This window comes from Thunnus thynnus, chromosome 23 (genome assembly GCF_963924715.1).
Source record: "Thunnus thynnus chromosome 23, fThuThy2.1, whole genome shotgun sequence".
Taxonomy (NCBI): Eukaryota; Metazoa; Chordata; class Actinopteri; order Scombriformes; family Scombridae; genus Thunnus; species Thunnus thynnus.
Genome location: NC_089539.1, coordinates 24,966,337 through 24,984,702, shown reverse-complemented (window position 1 = coordinate 24,984,702; position 18,366 = coordinate 24,966,337). Strand labels below are relative to the sequence as shown.

General features: G+C 38.4%; 2 protein-coding genes across 2 annotated transcripts; both read right to left on the bottom strand.

Moving 5' to 3' along the window:
* Nucleotides 1-456: 456 nt before the first annotated feature.
* On the bottom strand, nucleotides 457-7,109 carry LOC137176304 (ribonuclease inhibitor-like). The gene is given in 8 exon segments (XM_067582504.1): nucleotides 457-3,062; nucleotides 3,438-3,614; nucleotides 4,398-4,571; nucleotides 5,201-5,283; nucleotides 5,285-5,374; nucleotides 5,768-5,792; nucleotides 6,438-6,611; nucleotides 7,063-7,109. Coding segments are annotated over 8 exon segments (792 nt in total). The 3' UTR covers nucleotides 457-3,040.
* Nucleotides 7,110-8,704: 1,595 nt separating this feature from the next.
* Nucleotides 8,705-16,683, bottom strand: LOC137175554 (protein NLRC3-like). The gene is made up of 7 exons (XM_067581294.1): nucleotides 16,576-16,683; nucleotides 14,143-14,280; nucleotides 13,252-13,389; nucleotides 12,647-12,766; nucleotides 12,067-12,186; nucleotides 10,710-10,945; nucleotides 8,705-10,572 (listed from the first exon to the last, which is right to left on the bottom strand). The coding sequence occupies exons 2-7, from the start codon at nucleotides 14,268-14,270 to the stop codon at nucleotides 8,705-8,707; spliced, it is 2,610 nt and encodes an 869-aa protein (XP_067437395.1). The 5' UTR covers nucleotides 14,271-14,280; nucleotides 16,576-16,683.
* Nucleotides 16,684-18,366: the final 1,683 nt, after the last annotated feature.

Sequence of the window (18,366 nt, the reverse complement as noted above, 5' to 3'; positions counted from 1 at the left end):
GTCCTTTCCACATTAAATAAAGGTACAACTGGACCTGACTTCAAAAACACTTCAAGATGTATAAAGCTGCTGAATGTACACTGTGTAAATAAACTTTAGCACAATAGCTAAATAGGCCTGTTGACAATGGTAACGACATATTTCTACGTTGCTGGAACACCCAGGAAGGATGTCCAGCTGATGGCCAGGCAACGTCCTGGACATCAGCACATCTTCCTTTTTTGGAACTAATTTTGAATCATTGCGGAACGTCTTGATTGGATGTTCAAACATTCAACATTCAACGTCTCAGTGTTTGCTGGGATAATAAAAGTTAATGGGGAAAATAACAGATCATGAAAAGAAAAATCTTTCTAATAAATGAAGAAAGTTGTTTATGGTTCTTTTGTTGATCAGACTGAATATTAAGAGATATTTAACTGGATGGTGAGTCAGAAAACAAATACAATATAGAACTTGGGAGTGATACATTTTACTTTAATCTGTCATCCCACCACCCTCCCTTGAGAAATGTATAAAACTTCTCAAAACCAACATCACAGAATGGTTTACACAAACAAACATAAACATACAGGAATAAAAACAAAACAACATGAGATTAAAATTTAAGATGTACAGCATATAAAACAAAAATAATTGGTAGAGCAGTGGATAAAAATAAGTTTTAAGAAGTGATTTAATGAAAGATAATGACTTATCAGACTGAGCTCCTCAAACAGGTTGATCCAGAGCCCTGACAGCAAAGACCAGGACCCATATTTATCTGTGCTGATAATCAGCACTAATTCATTTCCCACCACTCAGTGTCAAGTTATAGAAAAACTGCATTCATGCAAATCGTGGCTTTATTTATTTAATGATTAATGAGCTTTAAACTACTGATGGCAGAGATATATTTAAAAGAGCTGCAAGGACACAAAAGTCAACAGGAGGTTTAGCTGGAGATGAGTTGGACAGTGGAGAAGATACATTTCATGTTTTTAATGAAGTGCCCACAGTTTGTATCATTATTGCTGTGTGCAGCGTTGTACAATACATGCAAGATGCTGCACCAATGTAGAAAAAAAGATGTAAAGGATGTGATTGGATAGGGCTGGATCACACAGCTGGATCACACGATCTCACCTACAAGTTTAACTTATACAGTTATTGTCAAAGCCACCTGATGGCTCACCAGTGTTTACTTACAGCATACTTACTTTTTTGCATATAAAAGCTAGATACCTTAATATTTACATACAGAGCAACTCTGAAATGTAATCTGGAGCCATGAAGAGCCTTTAAAAGTAATCGATCAAATCTTTACAATCAATCATAAAACAAGCAGGTAACCAGTGAAGCAATGATAGAAATGGAGTAATATGATCTCTTTTCCTGGTTTTAGTTAAAAGTCTGACAGCAGCAGTGTTCTGTGCTAGTTTTATATATATTATTTCAATATGTTTTAATGGTGCAAGTTTTTCACCACAGGCTTGATGTTGTTATCAACAGAACCAAGATATAATTTGACCTGCATGCAGGTTTTCTGGACCAATGATACATTCTTTCAGAATTTAACTGAATGAAATTTGTGGACATCAAATCTGTCACATCTGTCACATCTGGGCCCGTATTTATCAAGTGTCTCAGAGCAAGAAATCACTCCTAACTGGCGTTATGATCAGAGTGACGCATCTCTGGTCCTACTTTTAAGAGAAAAAGCATTTCAGCAACTTTTCAAACTTGGTAAATGATTCGTATCTCTGCCAATATTTAGGAACTGCAGGAGATGGAGTTCAGGCAGAGATATTCCCTGAGAGGAGAGATGTTTTGGGAACGCTTGATGACAGAGAGCTTATTAAAAGATTGTTTGGGCAAAAAAAGAATAATTTGTGAGACTGACTTTGTGTGACTGACACATGAAGTTTCTACAGAACATTTAAATAAATACAAAATGTCCTCACAATGTTACACTTTATCGTAACGGGGAAAATGCAGCTGTGCTGTGTAAAGATGATGGGCATGACGAGGGTCTTCAGTTACAGCCCACTAAAACTTTTATTTGAACACAATCATGTCAGCTGCATAATGAAGGATATCTCATCTCATTTCATTACAACAGGTCAAATATTTTATAGGGTTATTTTTTTATTTAGACTACTTCAAATAACAGCAGAGCTACAACCTGATATTTGAGAGCAGAGGATGCACCTTAATAATATATGTTTCTGTTGTTTTGTGTATTTACCTTCACGTAGAGAACAGAAGTTAACTTGGGGTGTAGTTGAAAGAGGTATGGGACAGTGGAAGAGAAGATGTTCTTCATAGAGACGGTTTGCAACATGTGTCTGTGCAATATGTGCAAGATGCAGCACTATTACAGGCTATGACACCATGTGGCTGAACCAAGATAATTTCACAAGGCTGAGTCAAATTACTTGTTATCTTCATTAACGTAAAGGCTACATTTATTTCTCAGACTTTCTTTAAGATTGGTAAATATCATCTTATAATAAATTTTGGCATAATAGTTTTGTTATCTAACCTTAGTAAGTTACCTGCCTGGTTACCCCCTATATACATAATATACCAAATTACCACTGTTTACTGTTTCCAGCCGAGACTGTGAGAAAACTACAACACGTCATCATTATTTCTACTTTGCTGCTCTGACTGTGGTAAAACAGCGACGTCTCTCTCTCCCAGGAGTAATCCTTCTCCTGCTGACAGTCACAGTAAATTCTCTTCTGCTTCATGAATTAGTTTTAGTCCTCGGTTAACTTTCAGTGCGATTCTGAGACGCTTGATAAATATGGGCCCAGGGTGAGAATCTGACTTACAATACTTGTTTTTTTTATCTTTTCTGCATCAAACAGTTCATGTATGATACATTTGTAAAGTGTTCACTTCAACAAAATCCAGTGATAATTGTTCAGTTTGTGGTCAGTTAGGAGACTTAAGTGAAGATGACAGAATCCAGATCCAGACTCCAGTCCACATGGATCATCAGGATACAGCTGATCCTCTCTCAACACACACTCCTGGATGTTCACTCACACTCTTACAGAGATCGTAACTTCCAGCTGATGAGAGAAGAAGAAACAATAGAGGTCATGCATCAGTGTGTAGTGAGACTCACTTCATCAGCTGTCAGTCAGTGATGCAGCACATCCAGTATAAAGAGCAGCAACACAAAAGTCGTCTTCACATCAACTCAAATACATGATCACAACAAAGCTTCTGGCTGATCTGATTGGCTGAATTTTCTCTCTCTCTCTCTGTCTTTCTGTCTAATCCTGAAGCCTGTAACCATTCTCCTCTCACAGCTTCACTGAGGAAAGCAGCCACTGACAAGGTTAAAGGTTCACCAGGAAATACTGGATCTTTGCTTTGATACTAACTGTGTTTAATACAATACTGCTGAAACCAGCACAGACTGACTCAAACTCTCTACTGACCTCAGAGTCTCCAGTCTACAGTCTGGACTCTCCTTAAGGTCACACAGCAGCTTCACGTCTGAGTCCTGCAAGTTGTTTCCCCACAACTCCAGCTCTCTCAGATGGGATGAGGGGTTCGACTTCAGAGCAGAGGCCAGAGAAGCACAGCTGACCTCTGACAAACTGCAGTAACTCAATCTGAATGAAGAATAAATTATGTCAGTTTAGAAAACAAAGTTCCTGCTTGAAATCATTTAACATTTCAGGATCTGTTCAGAGCTGAAGAAGGTTTAGAATGAAGAAGTTTAGAAAATGGAAATTCCAAACACCTGAACCCAACAGGATGCAGGTTAAAAACTTTCAAATACAAACAGTGAAAAAGAGCTCTCATTAATATTAATGACAACATGCTGCTACTTCATTAAAGATGTAGTGACTTCACCTCTTAAACTCTGTAGCTCCACCAGTGACTCCATCTTTACAAACTCATGTTGTGCAGCCAAATACAAGTAATAAAAACCCACAGAAATTTATTTCAGATTCTACTCAAGATCCCAACATTTACAAAAATACCAAATATGTCAGGATGGATTTTGGGAAAATAGGGGGGAAAGGATGTTCACTGTATCTACAACATTTATATTTAATGGAATGGTGCCGCCATAAAAAAATCACAGCATCTTATGTTTAGATATTTCAGTCAGTATAAACACTGCATAGCTTCATAAAAGTGTTGGCACAATTAAATACTGGATATTATATTAATTGAAATTTAAAGTGAAGGTGAAATTTAATGTAAAAATCAATGTAAATGTAAAAAAGAGTTTCAGAGGTTCAGAATGAATTATCTGGTGTAGGATCTTTCTTGTTATATGAAGGTTTTAAATGTGCAGCTCAACATTGCTCTGACAGTCAGTTTAGTGTCACCATAACTGTCACATCATGTTTATCTCAGAACAGAAGTAAAAACTGGTGTCTGACCTCAGAGTCTCCAGTCTACAGTGTGGACTCTCCAGAAAATCACACAGCAGCTTCACTCCCAAATCCTTCAGATTGTTTTCACCCAGTTGCAGTTCTCTCAGATGGGAGGGGTTGGACTTCAGAGCTGAGGCCAGAGAAGCACAGCTGATCTCTGACAAACTGCAGTCCCACAATCTGAATAAAGAATAAATGATGTTGATAGAATCCATTTATAATCCAATCAGATGTGTTCAGATTTTAAATGTGTAGTTCAACATTACTTTTTCCTCATCAATGAGCTTTTCACTAAAATGATCAGAGTGACTTTGTCATTGTATTATTGTGGATCGTCATAATGTCAGCCTTCTAAAGACATCATAAAAATGTCACCACAACCTTCAGACACCTATTCATGTCAACATTGATTCATAAAAACTACTATATTCATACTTAAAACACCTGCATTGATCTCTCTGTGTCCCTCTTTGTTTTGGTGTGTGTGTGTGTGTGTGTGTGTGTGTGTGTGTGTGTGTGTGTGTGTTCAGAAGTATCAATATCAATGATCAGAGATTATTTATTAAAACATTACAAAATGAAAGACTGTGATAAATAATATTTCTCCTACATCAATTAAATTTGACAATTTTAAAACAGTTAGTTGAAAGGATCTTCTGTATACCAAAAATTATAAACAATTTACTTTAACAACAGTGGACATTTTCTACAGTTTCTTTGAGAATCAGTCATGTTTTATAACTACAGACTAAAATTTGTTCAACCAAAAAATTAAAATTTGGAAAACAGAACACAGTCAATTAACTGACCTTAGAGTCTTCAGTCTACATTGTGGACTCCCTAGAAAATCACACAGCACCTTCACTCCTGAATCCTGCAGCTTGTTTTCATTTAGCTGCAGCTCTCTCAGATGGGAGGGGTTGGACTTCAGAGCTGACGCCAGAGAAGCACAGCTGATCTCTGACAAATTGCAGTAACTCAATCTGAATAAAGAATAAATGATGTAGATTTGTAAATGGTAAACCGACTGAACTTATATAGCGCCTATTTAGTCTTCTGACCACTCAAAGCACTTTTACACTACAAGCCACATTCTCCTATTCACACATTCACATTCATACATTGATGGCATGGGCTACCATGCAAGGTGCCAACCTGCGCATCAGTAGGAACTGATCATTTACACACACATTCACACAATTTATGGTTCAGTATCTTGCCCAAGGACACTTCAACATGTGGACTGGAGGAGCCAAGAATCGAACCGCTTAGTGGATGACCCACTCTGCCTCCTGAGCCACAGCTGCCTCTAGATTAAAATCCATTTATAATCCAATCAGATGTGTTCAGGTTTTAAATGTGTGCTTTAACATTACTATGTCGTCATCAATGAGCTTATCACTGAAATGAGTAGACTAAGTTTGTCAATGTGTTACAGGGGATCATCATAATGTCAGCCTTCTACAGACATCACCTAAATTTCACCACAACATACAGACACCAATTCATGTCAACACTGATTCATAAAATGCTGCTGAACTCAGTCAAGTCTGTAATTAGAGGATCAATATGAAAACATAAGTGTAATTAAAACATGTTATTGGTGGCAATAATCATTCCTCCTGTCCACACTGACTGTGAACTGGTCTCTACCTAACACAGCTACACTGAAGCTAATATAAGGCTTTCACATACTGGTTGACACCCACTTCATTTGTCTAACTCAAACTTTCAGACTATTTAGGACAAAATTTGCTCTTTGAGTTATGATCCCCCCACTGCAGCTCAGCAAGAAAACACTGAAGATATACTTACTTTATTTGTAACTCAGACTAATGAAGTCTCATATTAGTTTAAACTTTGGTCATTTTTACACAGAACAAGACTGGATTTTGAATTCCTGAAAAAAACTAAATTCTACAGATTTATGCTCAGGTAAATCCCAAAGAATTTATGAACCAAACATTTGAAACGTCAGTGAAGGATTTAAATTGAATATATAGAAAAAAGAAAAAAAACTAACAAAGCTATAGCCAGTGAACTGACCTCAGAGTCTCCAGTCTACAGTTTGGACTCTCCAGTCCAGCAGATAGAAGCATCACTTCTGAATCCTGCAGATCATTGGAGCTCAGGCCCAGCTCTCTCAGATAGGAGGGGTTGGACTTCAGAGCTGAGGCAAGAACTTCGCAGTGAGCCTTTGAGAGTCCACAGCCAGAAAGTCTGTTATGACACATATATGACAACATATGTGATCAGGAACGAGGACACTTTATATTTACTTCATGAATTTGATGATGAAACAGTTTGACATTTGCTGTTAAGATTAACATTTACTTTTCTCATCAGTGGTTCAGCCAATCTTTTTTTAATGTTTTTTTTCTGAGGCATTTTTTTCCTTTAATGTAAAGTGACGGTTGAGAAATAACAGGAAACAAGAGGAGAGAGAGACAGGGAAAGACATGCAACAAAGTTCTGCCACCAGAACTGAACCATGACTTTGCAGTTATAAAGCATGCATCTTAACCAGTAGGCTACCAGAGCACTCCTAGTTCAGCTAATCATATTTTACTGTGCTAGAACAATAATTCTCATCCCTCTCTCTAATACCTGCAGACATTTAATCTTTAATTTGCTGTAATCTTGCAGATGAAGGGAGAGAAAATTGAGTTACAATGAGGCCTCCATGATGTGCAGTCTACCTATGTGATCTGATCCCATGTCTGTCTCCACAAAGTTAGCATGAGGCCATCTTGATTAGAAAACCATTTTTACTGTCCACTATTTTTATTTGACCGCATGATATTTTTATTCAGTTCAACTCGGTGAACAGTTACAGTTGAGAAAGATCATCTCTCTTTGCTACCTGTTGCTGTAAGGTTCACATCCATAAGCAGGAACATTTAGTGACTCTTGACAAACACAAATGAAACAAATGGCTTGACAATATTAGACCTGTACATAATTTAATATTAATGTATTAAATATTGAGATGTGCATGACAGATGACTGCATGATGTTTTGTTATCAACATTCTTTTCTGAGAATCTGAAAAACTGATTCAGCACACAAACCCAATTAACAAACCAATAAAGTTGAATTATTTTCATCATGATGTCATCAGAAAGATGTTATCAGGGTATCAGCATTAAAATATAACATTGACCTTTAATGTGTATAAGATCTCTTTAAGCAGTCTGAATTCTACCATTCTGCTCTTATATATTCATCAGACCTCTGTGCATTTCCTGCTACTACTCTTCTCTACACCAACAAGAGAGAAAACACCTGAGTTTCTTTCTGTGACCAACAGAATATAAGAAAGACTTAAAAACAAGACTATGTAACATTGCTTCCCTCTTTAAAATAAAATTAAATCTTGAGAAATAAAAGGCACCATTGCTTGATTCAACACACTCAGGGATTTTGTCTCATATGACCAGTAGTTTACAGAGGCTAAAGTTGGTTAATGTTAGCAAACTTTAGATATTGTTCTATAACTGTCATCATTGAATCAGAATGCTGATTTGCTGATCCCCTGTGCTCACTATGACATGACTCAGAAACCATTAAGAAAAAAATGATGATGAAAGCAAATCTCTCTGACTTCAGACATCACCTTATTTTAACCCTCCTATTTTGTTTGGGTCAAATTTGACCTGTTTTCAAGTTTAGATGGGTGAAACATACTCTTCCTTTTTAAAAATGAAAATGGACTTTTCTCCTTTTTTCAAAGGAAAGTATATGTGGTCAATTTTCACCCATCACACAATAGATGTAACAATAATGGTTCATTTAAGGGTTAAGGGTTAGGGATAAGCTCTTAATTATAGTGGTATAAAACAGTGTCTGTCTGATTATATATTATTTGCAGAACCTACTCATGTAATAATAACTTTACTGCATTCACTGATAACTGTAAAATACTGATATATGTTGTGATAAATTGCTGTCATAATAAAGCCTCAACCACAACATCTAAAGTCCTTCATTTGGTTTACCAGGTTTGAATGATGCCTCCATCACCCAAAGGAAGATAAATAGTAGAAAAAAATGTAAAATTACTAGAAATAAATAGAATAATTGTGTTCATTAACTTAACAGCTACAACATAACCAACTGAAAAATCAACATTATTTGCACTCACAACATTTGAAACAGCTCAAGAACATCTGAGACTAAACATAACTGACATATTATTTCGGCTATAAACAAGTAGAGCACTATTTTAACAATATAATAAGTTTTATATTATTTATATTTGAAGAAATAAACTACTAATCTACAATGATTTATAATGTTAATCACATCTGGACTTACACAGCCTTTTTGCAGTTCCTCACAGCTGGGACCAGTCTCCGTCGTCCCTCCTCTGATGTGTTGTACTTCTTCAGGTCCAACTCATCTAGAATCTCATCTGACATCTGCAGCATGTAGGCTAGGGCTGAGCAGTGGATCTCGGAGAGTTCCTTCTTTGATCTGTTCTCTGACTTTAGGAACTCTTGGATCTCCTGATGTATTGAGCGGTCGTTCATCTCCATCAGACAGTGGAAGATGTTAATGCTTCTGTCAGGAGAGGTATAACGAGTGTTCATCTTCTTCAGGTTATTGATGCCTCTCTGGATGATTTCTGGACTGTTCTCTGTCTGACCCAGCAGGCCTCCTAAGAGACTCTGGTTGGACTCCAGAGAGAGGCCATGAAGGAAGCGGACAAACAGATCCAGGTGGCCATTTTTACTTTTGAGAGCTTTCTCCATGGCTCCCATCAGGAAGTGATCCAGAGATGGGTCACGGCCATCATTGTTTCTAAAATTAGCAGAAGTCTTCTTGAGAAAAGACTTTTGTTTTGTTTCCCTGTGTTTGTAGTCTTTTCCCAGAAAGCCCTCCAGTACCTCAGTGTTCCTGCTGGTGAAACAGTGGTACATGTAGACTGCAGCCAGGAACTCCTGTACGCTCAGGTGAACAAAGCAGTAGACTGTTTTCTGGAAGATCACATTCTCTCTTTTGAGGATCTCTGTACAAAATCCAGATAACAAAGAGGCTTCTGCAACATCAAGACCACACTGCTCAAGATCTTCTTGGTAGAACATGATGTTTCCTTTCTCCAGTTGTTCAAATGCCAGCCTCCCCAACTTCAGAAGAACTTCCCTGTCACCATCTGTCAGCTCCTGTGGACTTGTCTCATGTCCCTCATCATACTTTTGCTTCCTCCTCTTTGTCTGAACCAGCAGGAAGTGTGAGTACAGGTCAGTCAGGGTCTTGGGCAGCTCTCCTCTCTGGTCTGTAGTCAACATGTGCTCCAGAACTGTAGCAGCGATCCAGCAGAAGACTGGGATGTGACACATAATGTGGAGAATCCTGGATGTCTTAATGTGTGAGATGATTCCGCTGGACAACTCTTCATCACTGAATCTCTTGTTGAAGTACTCCTCCTTCTGGGCATCAGTGAAGCCTCGTACTTCAGTTACCCTGTCAACATATGTAGGAGGGATCTGATTGGCTGCTGCAGGTCGAGTAGTTATCCAGATGAGAGCCGAGGGAAGCAGATTCCCATTGAAGAGGTTTGTCAATAGTACATTGACTGATGACTGCTGTGTGACATCAGACACGACCTTCATGTTGTTGAAATCCAGTGAAAGTCTGCTTTCATCCAGCCCATCAAAGATGAACAAAACTTTACAGACAGCGAGCTTCTCAGCTGTGATCTTCTGTAATGTTGGATGGAAAACCTGGATCAGCGTGAGCAGACTATACTGCTCATCTTTGATCAAGTTCAGTTCCCTGAATGAAAGCAGAATCACCAGACTGACATCTTGGTTTTCCAAGCCCTCTGCCCAGTCCAGAGTGAACTTCTGCACTGAGAAGGTTTTTCCAACACCAGCGACACCGTTCGTCAGAACAACTTTGATGATGTGTTCCATTTGGTCAGGTAAGAGTTTAAAGATGTCGTGGCACTTGATTGGAGTGTCATGGTGGGTCTTCATCTTGGAAGCTGTCTCAAGCTGCCTCACCTCATGTTGGGTATTAACGTCTTCACTCCGTCCCTCTGTGATGTAGAGCTCAGTGTAGATCCTGTTGAGGAGGGTTTCACTTCTTGCTACATCAGTTCCTTCAGTCACACATTCACATCTCGTCTTCAGACTGATCTTATGTTTATCTAAAACCTCTTGCAGACCACTTTCTACTGAAAAGACAAGAAAAAAATGGGTGTAATTAAAAAGAAATATGTCCCACTGCGTTCATTTTAAGTACTATAGAGGAGGTAGATTACTGTCCTATTTTCAGAGATGATGACATCAGCAGACAGATCTTCAGTCTTACTTTGTACAGTGCTAGTCTCACTGTCAGTCTGCAGTCCAGGTCTTGTTCTGGATCTTTTTCCACACTGGGGACAGGAGGAGTCTCCTGATGAAGCAGACTGGTCCCAGTATGAGCTGATGCACTGCCTGCAGAACCAGTGTCCACAGCTGGTAGAGACTGGATCCTTCAGGACGTCCTGACACAAAGAACAGCAGGACTGCTGCTCCTCCACAGAAACACTCCTCCTCCTCCTCTCTCTGTGAACATCAACAATTTTTTTAGAAAACATGACATTAGTGGTGGCCAACTGACAGCTGACAAGTTGCATGCATCTCTTTCCCTACATGAACAGTCTAGACTGTCAGTATTTGGACAGTTACACATTTTTTTTCAGGCTTTGGGCTTCAGCACATTCAGTTCATTCAAGACTGTAAGCTAGTAAACATGGATGTAAACAATGCAGGATTTAAAATACCAGCTTCAAAAACTGGCTTTGGAAATGTTTCATGAGGAGGGAAATTGATTAAACACATTTGTTAGACCACAAGGATTCACACAATGTGTTTTGGTCAGTAAGTCAATGTAAATATGACTTTTGTCTGTTAACAAGAAAACTCCACAGGGCTCCTTTAAGCAACTATGAGACATTAAAAGTCAGGAAAAATAAGCAGGAGGCAACTAAGCAAAACAGAAAAGTCCACTTGTGAAAAATAACAGACTGCTGCTCTTTAGTCTTGTGTTGTGGTGCCGCACCGAGAACTCTGGTAAATATCATCATAATGCATCTTTTCATTTGTGTTTCTCTCTCTCACTGTTTCTGCTATAATCTCTCTCCCTGAGTCTGATTTAACAGTTTTACAGATTTTACTTTTTCCAAACGTTAAATGTCAGACTCAGTTTCCTCTGCTGCAGTGGTCAGTCTGCAGTGATAAATCAGCTGCAGCAGGCTGTCTGTATACATTTCCATTACTTCCTCCCATATTTTGGGCCTTTGAAGAGGAACACCTTAAGACACATTCTGTATTGCAGAAGACCAAACACTCAATTTTCTTCCATTTTACCTTCACAACCCCCCAGCACAGTCATTTAGTAAATAAGGACACACAGAATTTGACTTGTTACTAAATCCTTAGTAAATATCACCCTGGGTTACCTGCTACTACTTTAGATTGTTAGACTGGAAAATCAAATAGCAACAGCAGCCCTGTCTCTGTCTCTGGTTAACATGTACATGAAGATCTGTTCTAGATTACAGCTGAATGGAAGCTAGTTCATTATTTCTTTCCACTGTGTTTGCTTCATATCTACACAACAACCTTAATAAAACCGTCTCACTGAATCATCTTCAGGTCAGTTTACAGTAGAAACAGTCTCTTACTTTGTGTCTGAGGGTAAAGGTTCATTACTGAAGTATGGAAGAGAACCTTTGGAGCAGTTGCTCTTCATCGACAGACGGCCGGATATTAGAGACTCTGCTCTCTGTCTGTGGTGCTGACCTCTGGAAACAAGTGTTTTACAAACATCATTAATTCTCATAAAGAGTAGGTATAAACACATGCATATTATCACTATTTAGCTAATCACAACAGCTAATTGTGTCTGTCTGTCTACAGCTGAAAATGTGAGAGTGAAGAGAAACTTCTACATGTGTAAACACTGTGAATGAATTTGACACACGTCCTGAAGATTAATCTCCTGTAAACTCACAATTTGTTTGTAGAGTCTGATGCATGTATGTAGTTTGACTGTTTCATGAGCTACAGCTTTGTTAAACACATCAAGTGCAACTTTATATTTAGATGACTAAATTTGATGCAGAAGATTTTCAGACTCTCACTAATAACTCATGGAGATGTTTGTTGTAGAATGTGGCTTGTAAGTCAGTGGTGTTTGTTATTAAATGACATTTCAACCCTGAATCATCTTCAAGTCAGTTTACAGTACAAACAGTCTCTTACTTTGTGTCTGAGGGTCCAGGTTCATTACTGAAGTATGGAAGTGAACCTTTGGAGCAGTTGCTCTTCATCGACAGATGGTCGGATATCAGAGACTCTGTTCTCTGTCTGTGGAGCTGACCTCTGGAAACAACAAATGTTTTACATACATCATTACTTCTTGTAAAGAGCAGATATAAACACATGCATATTATCACTATTTATTTAATCACAACGGCTAATTGTGTTCATATTTCAGTTTAATTTTTTATTTCTATTTACAGCTGAATACAGATGTGAGTGAGGAGATTTGAACGTCTACATGTGTAAACACTGAATGAATATGACACATACTGAACGTTTATCTCCTTTAAATTCACAATTTGTTTGTCAAGTCTGATGCCTGCATGTAGTTTGTATCATTTACAGATATTTTTATGAGCTGCACAGCTTTGTTAAACACATCAGGCAACACTTTATATTTAGATGACTAAACTTGCTGCAGAAGATCTTCAGACTCTCACTAATAACTGATGGAGATGGTTGTAGTAGAGTGTGGGTTTGTTTTTAAATGACATTTCAACACTGAATCATCTTCAGGTCAGTTTACAGTAGAAACAGTCTCTTACTTTGTGTCTGAGGGTAAAGGTTCATTACTGAAGTATGGAAGAGAACCTTTGGAGCAGTTGCTCTTCATCGACAGACGGCCGGATATCAGAGACTCTGCTCCGTCCTCCTCTTCTCCCAAATCATTCATCTTCTGGAGTCTGAGAGGTAGACCAGTAACACTTGAGACACACAGACATGCACAGTATAATAAACCCAGTCCTTCCTCTCAACCTAGTAGCTTCTTATTAGTTTACCTGACTTCAACTACAACCATGTGTGTTTTCAAGCCATCACAAAGATAAACTTTGACTCTGGTTTAAATCCGACAAACAGACTTCAGATAAACATCTGTGCGGTTCTTAACTGTGACTTCATATTAAATGCAGCAGTATGTCACGTTACATCACTGTGAGGACGCAGAAACCAGGAAATGAAAAAAGGCAACAACATTTGAAAACGTCAACACTGCAATCTCACATTTTTCTTACACAATTTGATCAACTAAACAATTAATCCGGAAAATAATCATCAGATTGATCAATAATGACAGTAATCATTATTTGCAGCTCTAATATTAACACTCACCCTGCCTCAGACTGTTTTCCTCCTTCTGCTCTGTTGACTTTACAATTGAGTCTGATTGAATACTTTGAACTTTACTCCCTACCTGTTTGCTCCCCCCGCCTTCTTCTTTACTGGAAGTCGTGTGTGTGTGTGTGTGTGTGTGTGTGTGTGTGCGCGTGTGTGTGTGCGTGTGTCCACAGCGCCATCTTGGATCATCCGAAACCCAGAGTTGACTGAGCCTCATAGTACTAATTATCTAGACGGCCTATGTTTGGCTCAGTGAAGCAACTAATGAAAAAATATCCTGGGTATGTACAGGTCAGTTTACAGTAGAAACAGTCTCTTACTTTGTGTCTGAGGGTAAAGGTTCATTACTGAAGTATGGAAGAGAACCTTTGGAGCAGTTGCTCTTCATCGACAGACGGCCGGATATTAGAGACTCTGCTCCGTCCACCTCTTCCTCCAAATCATTCATCTTCTGGAGTCTGAGAGGTAAACCAGTAACATTTGAGACACACGCACATGCACAGTATAATAAACCCAGATTACTTTAACTACAACCATGTGTAGGGTGACCAGATGAGAATGGGTGAAATTCGGGGAAGGAGAGTTGGGGTGGGCGTGGTCTCCAGTAGGGGAGAACGCGGTAAATAGAGCCAGTGGGTAAAATGAGCCACCCCCTTCATCTAGGTAACCATAAACAAAAATAATCATGTGACCACAAATAAAGAAAGTATAGTTCACATTACTCTTGTCATGCCAAGTGAATTCATCATGTTACTAAAGTTATTAGTCTTGTATCTTAATTAAAATAGATAAGTTGGACATATTACATGTTAATTTAATTTAGTATACGCTACAAAACAAGGTCATAAACTTAGTATAACTGTGGATCTGAGCCACTGTGTGAAACAGTTTTGTCAAAATGGAGGTTGTAGGGTAAAACGTGCCAGTGATGTTGGAGCAAGTTGAGTCAATGGTTCAATTTACCCCCAAAAATTATTTTCTGATATTCTAGAGACTAGAGACCATGTTAATGTTAATGTTTGATCACTGTTATAAGTGTTACAATGTTGATGAATAAATACCTAATTGTTGACTGATGTTAAGTTTAAGCCACACACAAACATGCTGTACATACAGACAGGTGACAAATTGAAGGAAAAACCAACATAAAGTGTCTTAGTAAGGTGTTGGGCAACCAGAACGGCTTCAATGTGCCTTGTTATTGATTCTACAGTCTCTGAACTCTACTGGAGGGATGAACACCATTCTGCCAAAAGATATTCCCTCGTTTTGATGATGGTGGTGGAGAGCGCTGTCTAACACCTCAGTCCAAAATCTCCCATAGGTGTTCATTGGGTTGAGATCTGGTGACTGTGAGGGCCATAGCATATGATTCATGTCATTTTCATACTAATCAAACTATTCAGTGACCCCTCATGCTCTATGGATGGGGACATTGTTATCCTGGAAGAGACCACTCCCATCAGGATAGGAATGTTTCATCATAGGATAAAGGTGATCACTCACAACAACTTTGATTTCCCTCTAAGGGGACAAGTGGACCCAAACTATGCCAGCAAAATGCCCCCCACAGCATAACAGAGCCCCAAGACCCCTCACTGTAGGGTCAAGCATTCAGGCCTGGACCAGTTTTTCCTTTAATTTGTCACCTGTCTGTATACACAAAAGCACATTTAAACACATGTTCTTTCTGTATCTAACACACAAAGATCACAGTTTAATCTTTACTGAAAATGTTTAGGTAACATGTTGAACAACAGGACACAAACATAGAATTTTACTTAAAAATATAGCCTTTGTTAAATTGATGGCATTAATAAAGTTCAGATTTATCTCAAAATTGTTACACAACAACCTGAGGTTTATATAGTAACTATTATTTGAAACAAATACACTTTTATTTTGCAGTAAAATCATCAAATGTAAAAAGTGGCTCATGTTACCCCGTTCTCCCCTTTACCACATTCAGTGTCAACGAACAGTAAAACACGTCAAACTCTTAACTCAATGCTAAAATGTATTATTTTCTTATTATTTTATTCATGAAGTCAAGTGTCTGTCATTAGGAAAAAGAAACACAATCACTGTATCGTATGTAACAGTGTGTAAATCATTATCTGTTAAATAAAATTTATTTTATTTTATTTCATGTCATCAGTGCGGTGCCTCTCACATCTGTCTGCGTGACGCGCATGTCAGATCATTCCTCCGCGGCTTCCCCTCCTCACAACTTCTACTTCTGTTTCATTTTAAAAAACAATTAATTCAGAACAGGATTACAAGTAATATATATTTAGAAAAATAACTATATATTGATTCTAGAGCAGCAATAGCAATTTACAGCATTTTCATGTTGAAACAACTGAACAAATGACTCAAACAGATGGTTTAATTCTATATGCCAGCAACTGCTCGTTATTCGGGACTGTCCCGACTTTTCCGAGAAGTCTGGTCACCCTCACCATGTGTGTTTTTAGCCATCACAAAGATAAACTTTGACTCTGATTTAAATACAACAAACAGACTGATATCTGAGTCGTTCTTAACTGTTATTTTACAGCTGCGTCACATCACTGTGAAGACGCAGAAACCAGGAAATGAAAAAAGGCAACAACGTTTGAAAACGTCAACACTGCGATCTCATATTTTTCTGACACAGTTTGATCAACTAAACAATTAATCCGGAAAATAATCATCAGATTGATCAATAATGCCAGTGATCATTATTTTGCAGCTGTAATATTAACACTCACCCTGCCTCAGACTGTTTTAATCCTTCTGCTCTGTTGACTTCAAAATGGAGTCTGACTGAATAGTTTCACTTTCAGGGTTCCTCACTGTTTGCTCCTCCTGCTGTCCTCTTTACTGAAAGTCACGTGTGTGTGTGTGTGTGTGTGTGTGTGTGTGTGTGTGTGTGTGTGTGTGTGTGTGTGTGTGTGTGTGACAAGTGTCGCTCCAATTCTCTGAAAAACTCAGAGAACTTCGTGAGATCGATGGTGACCACCACTTATGTTTGAAACCGTTTTACAGGAAGGAAAGACGGGGATTTTCATGTAAAAATACTCTGATACTGATGATTTTTTGACATATTTGTCATATAACAAGAGTTAAACGAACAGTTAACACAGAGACACGGGATTAAAACTGGGAAATATTTTTTTATTTCATGGGAATTTCGAATAATACTTCTATTATAAAAACATGAGGTGTGTAAGAAATTAACTGTGCCGTAGTGCATGGTTAAATATACAATAAATTCATGTGGAATGTTATTTCTAAAATGTTAAAATAGTTAAAATGTGTAATCATAATTCATGATTGATGTTAAAAAGAAGAGAAACACAGTTCATAAAAGAAGGTTTTGTACAGTTAAAGCTGTTGGACTAATTTAATTTCTATTATGTTATAGTGGCATATTGAGAGTTTTCTAATGTGTTGATTTAATATGGCTTTAGATATTAGAGTCTTGACCTAAAATAATCGCCCTGCTGTTATACAGGCTGGTTTTTGAGACTCCCTGAAGATACCGTGCCCTGGACCTTGGATTCTGGATTCTCTCCTTGACGGAGGAGATGGCGAGCCACCATTTGTACTTCATCCCTCATGTGGTGACACCGGTGCGGTAAGAATGTGTTACAAGCCCCGCAACCCCTTTGCTTTTATTACACCCAGAACTCTGAACTGACCTCAGAACTAAGAACAGATCCAAGACTGACTGAACCGGACCTCAACACTGAATACAGTGACTAGAACTAAAGTTTGAGGAAACCTGAACATACCAAAGAACTGACCTTAATTACATCATAAGGGACATTGCTTTAGAGGAACTAAATGGAGAGTGTTAGGCTGTGAGGACAGATTAAGGGTCATACTAGTGTAATAATTAGTTTGTTGTTCTTGTTGTGATGTTGTACTTGTAATGATGGCTGAATGCTTTCCTTCCCAAAACCCATCTTATATTGACACATAAACAGACAGACTGTAGATATTTCTCACCTGACAGGAAACGTTACTTGAACACATGCACACACAGTTTCTGTTAACATTTTGTCCAGCATAGAAGGGGGATTTGAAGAGGAAAAGGATGTGTGAATCATAAAGGGGAGTTTCTCTTTTCAGTGTTTTGAAGAGACAAAATGAGACTGTATAACAACATTTCATCTTTCATCTTTGGGAGCAGTTGACATGAAGTGACAACTACACCTAAGACCACAAGGCTCCCACCCTGCAGGTAAAGGCCTTGTGGAAGTAGACATGGGTGGAGGCAGACTACTGAGGAAGGAGTGAGGGTAAAGAGAGAGAGAGAGCCCACTGTGGCTGGCAGCTTCAGTCAGATCACTTGTGTCTCTTGGCTTCTGGTGTGCTGTTTGACTCAGTTTGGGTCAGTCTCTTTATGCTACAATGAACTGCAAGATGACATGGTTGATGACAGCTGTCATGTGTGAGTACTGAACCTTTCTTCCAATTATACCTTTATCTCTGTTGCTTTATTCAAAGAGAAGCTGGTAACTTACAAACAGCTGATACAGTGTAGAAACCAGAAG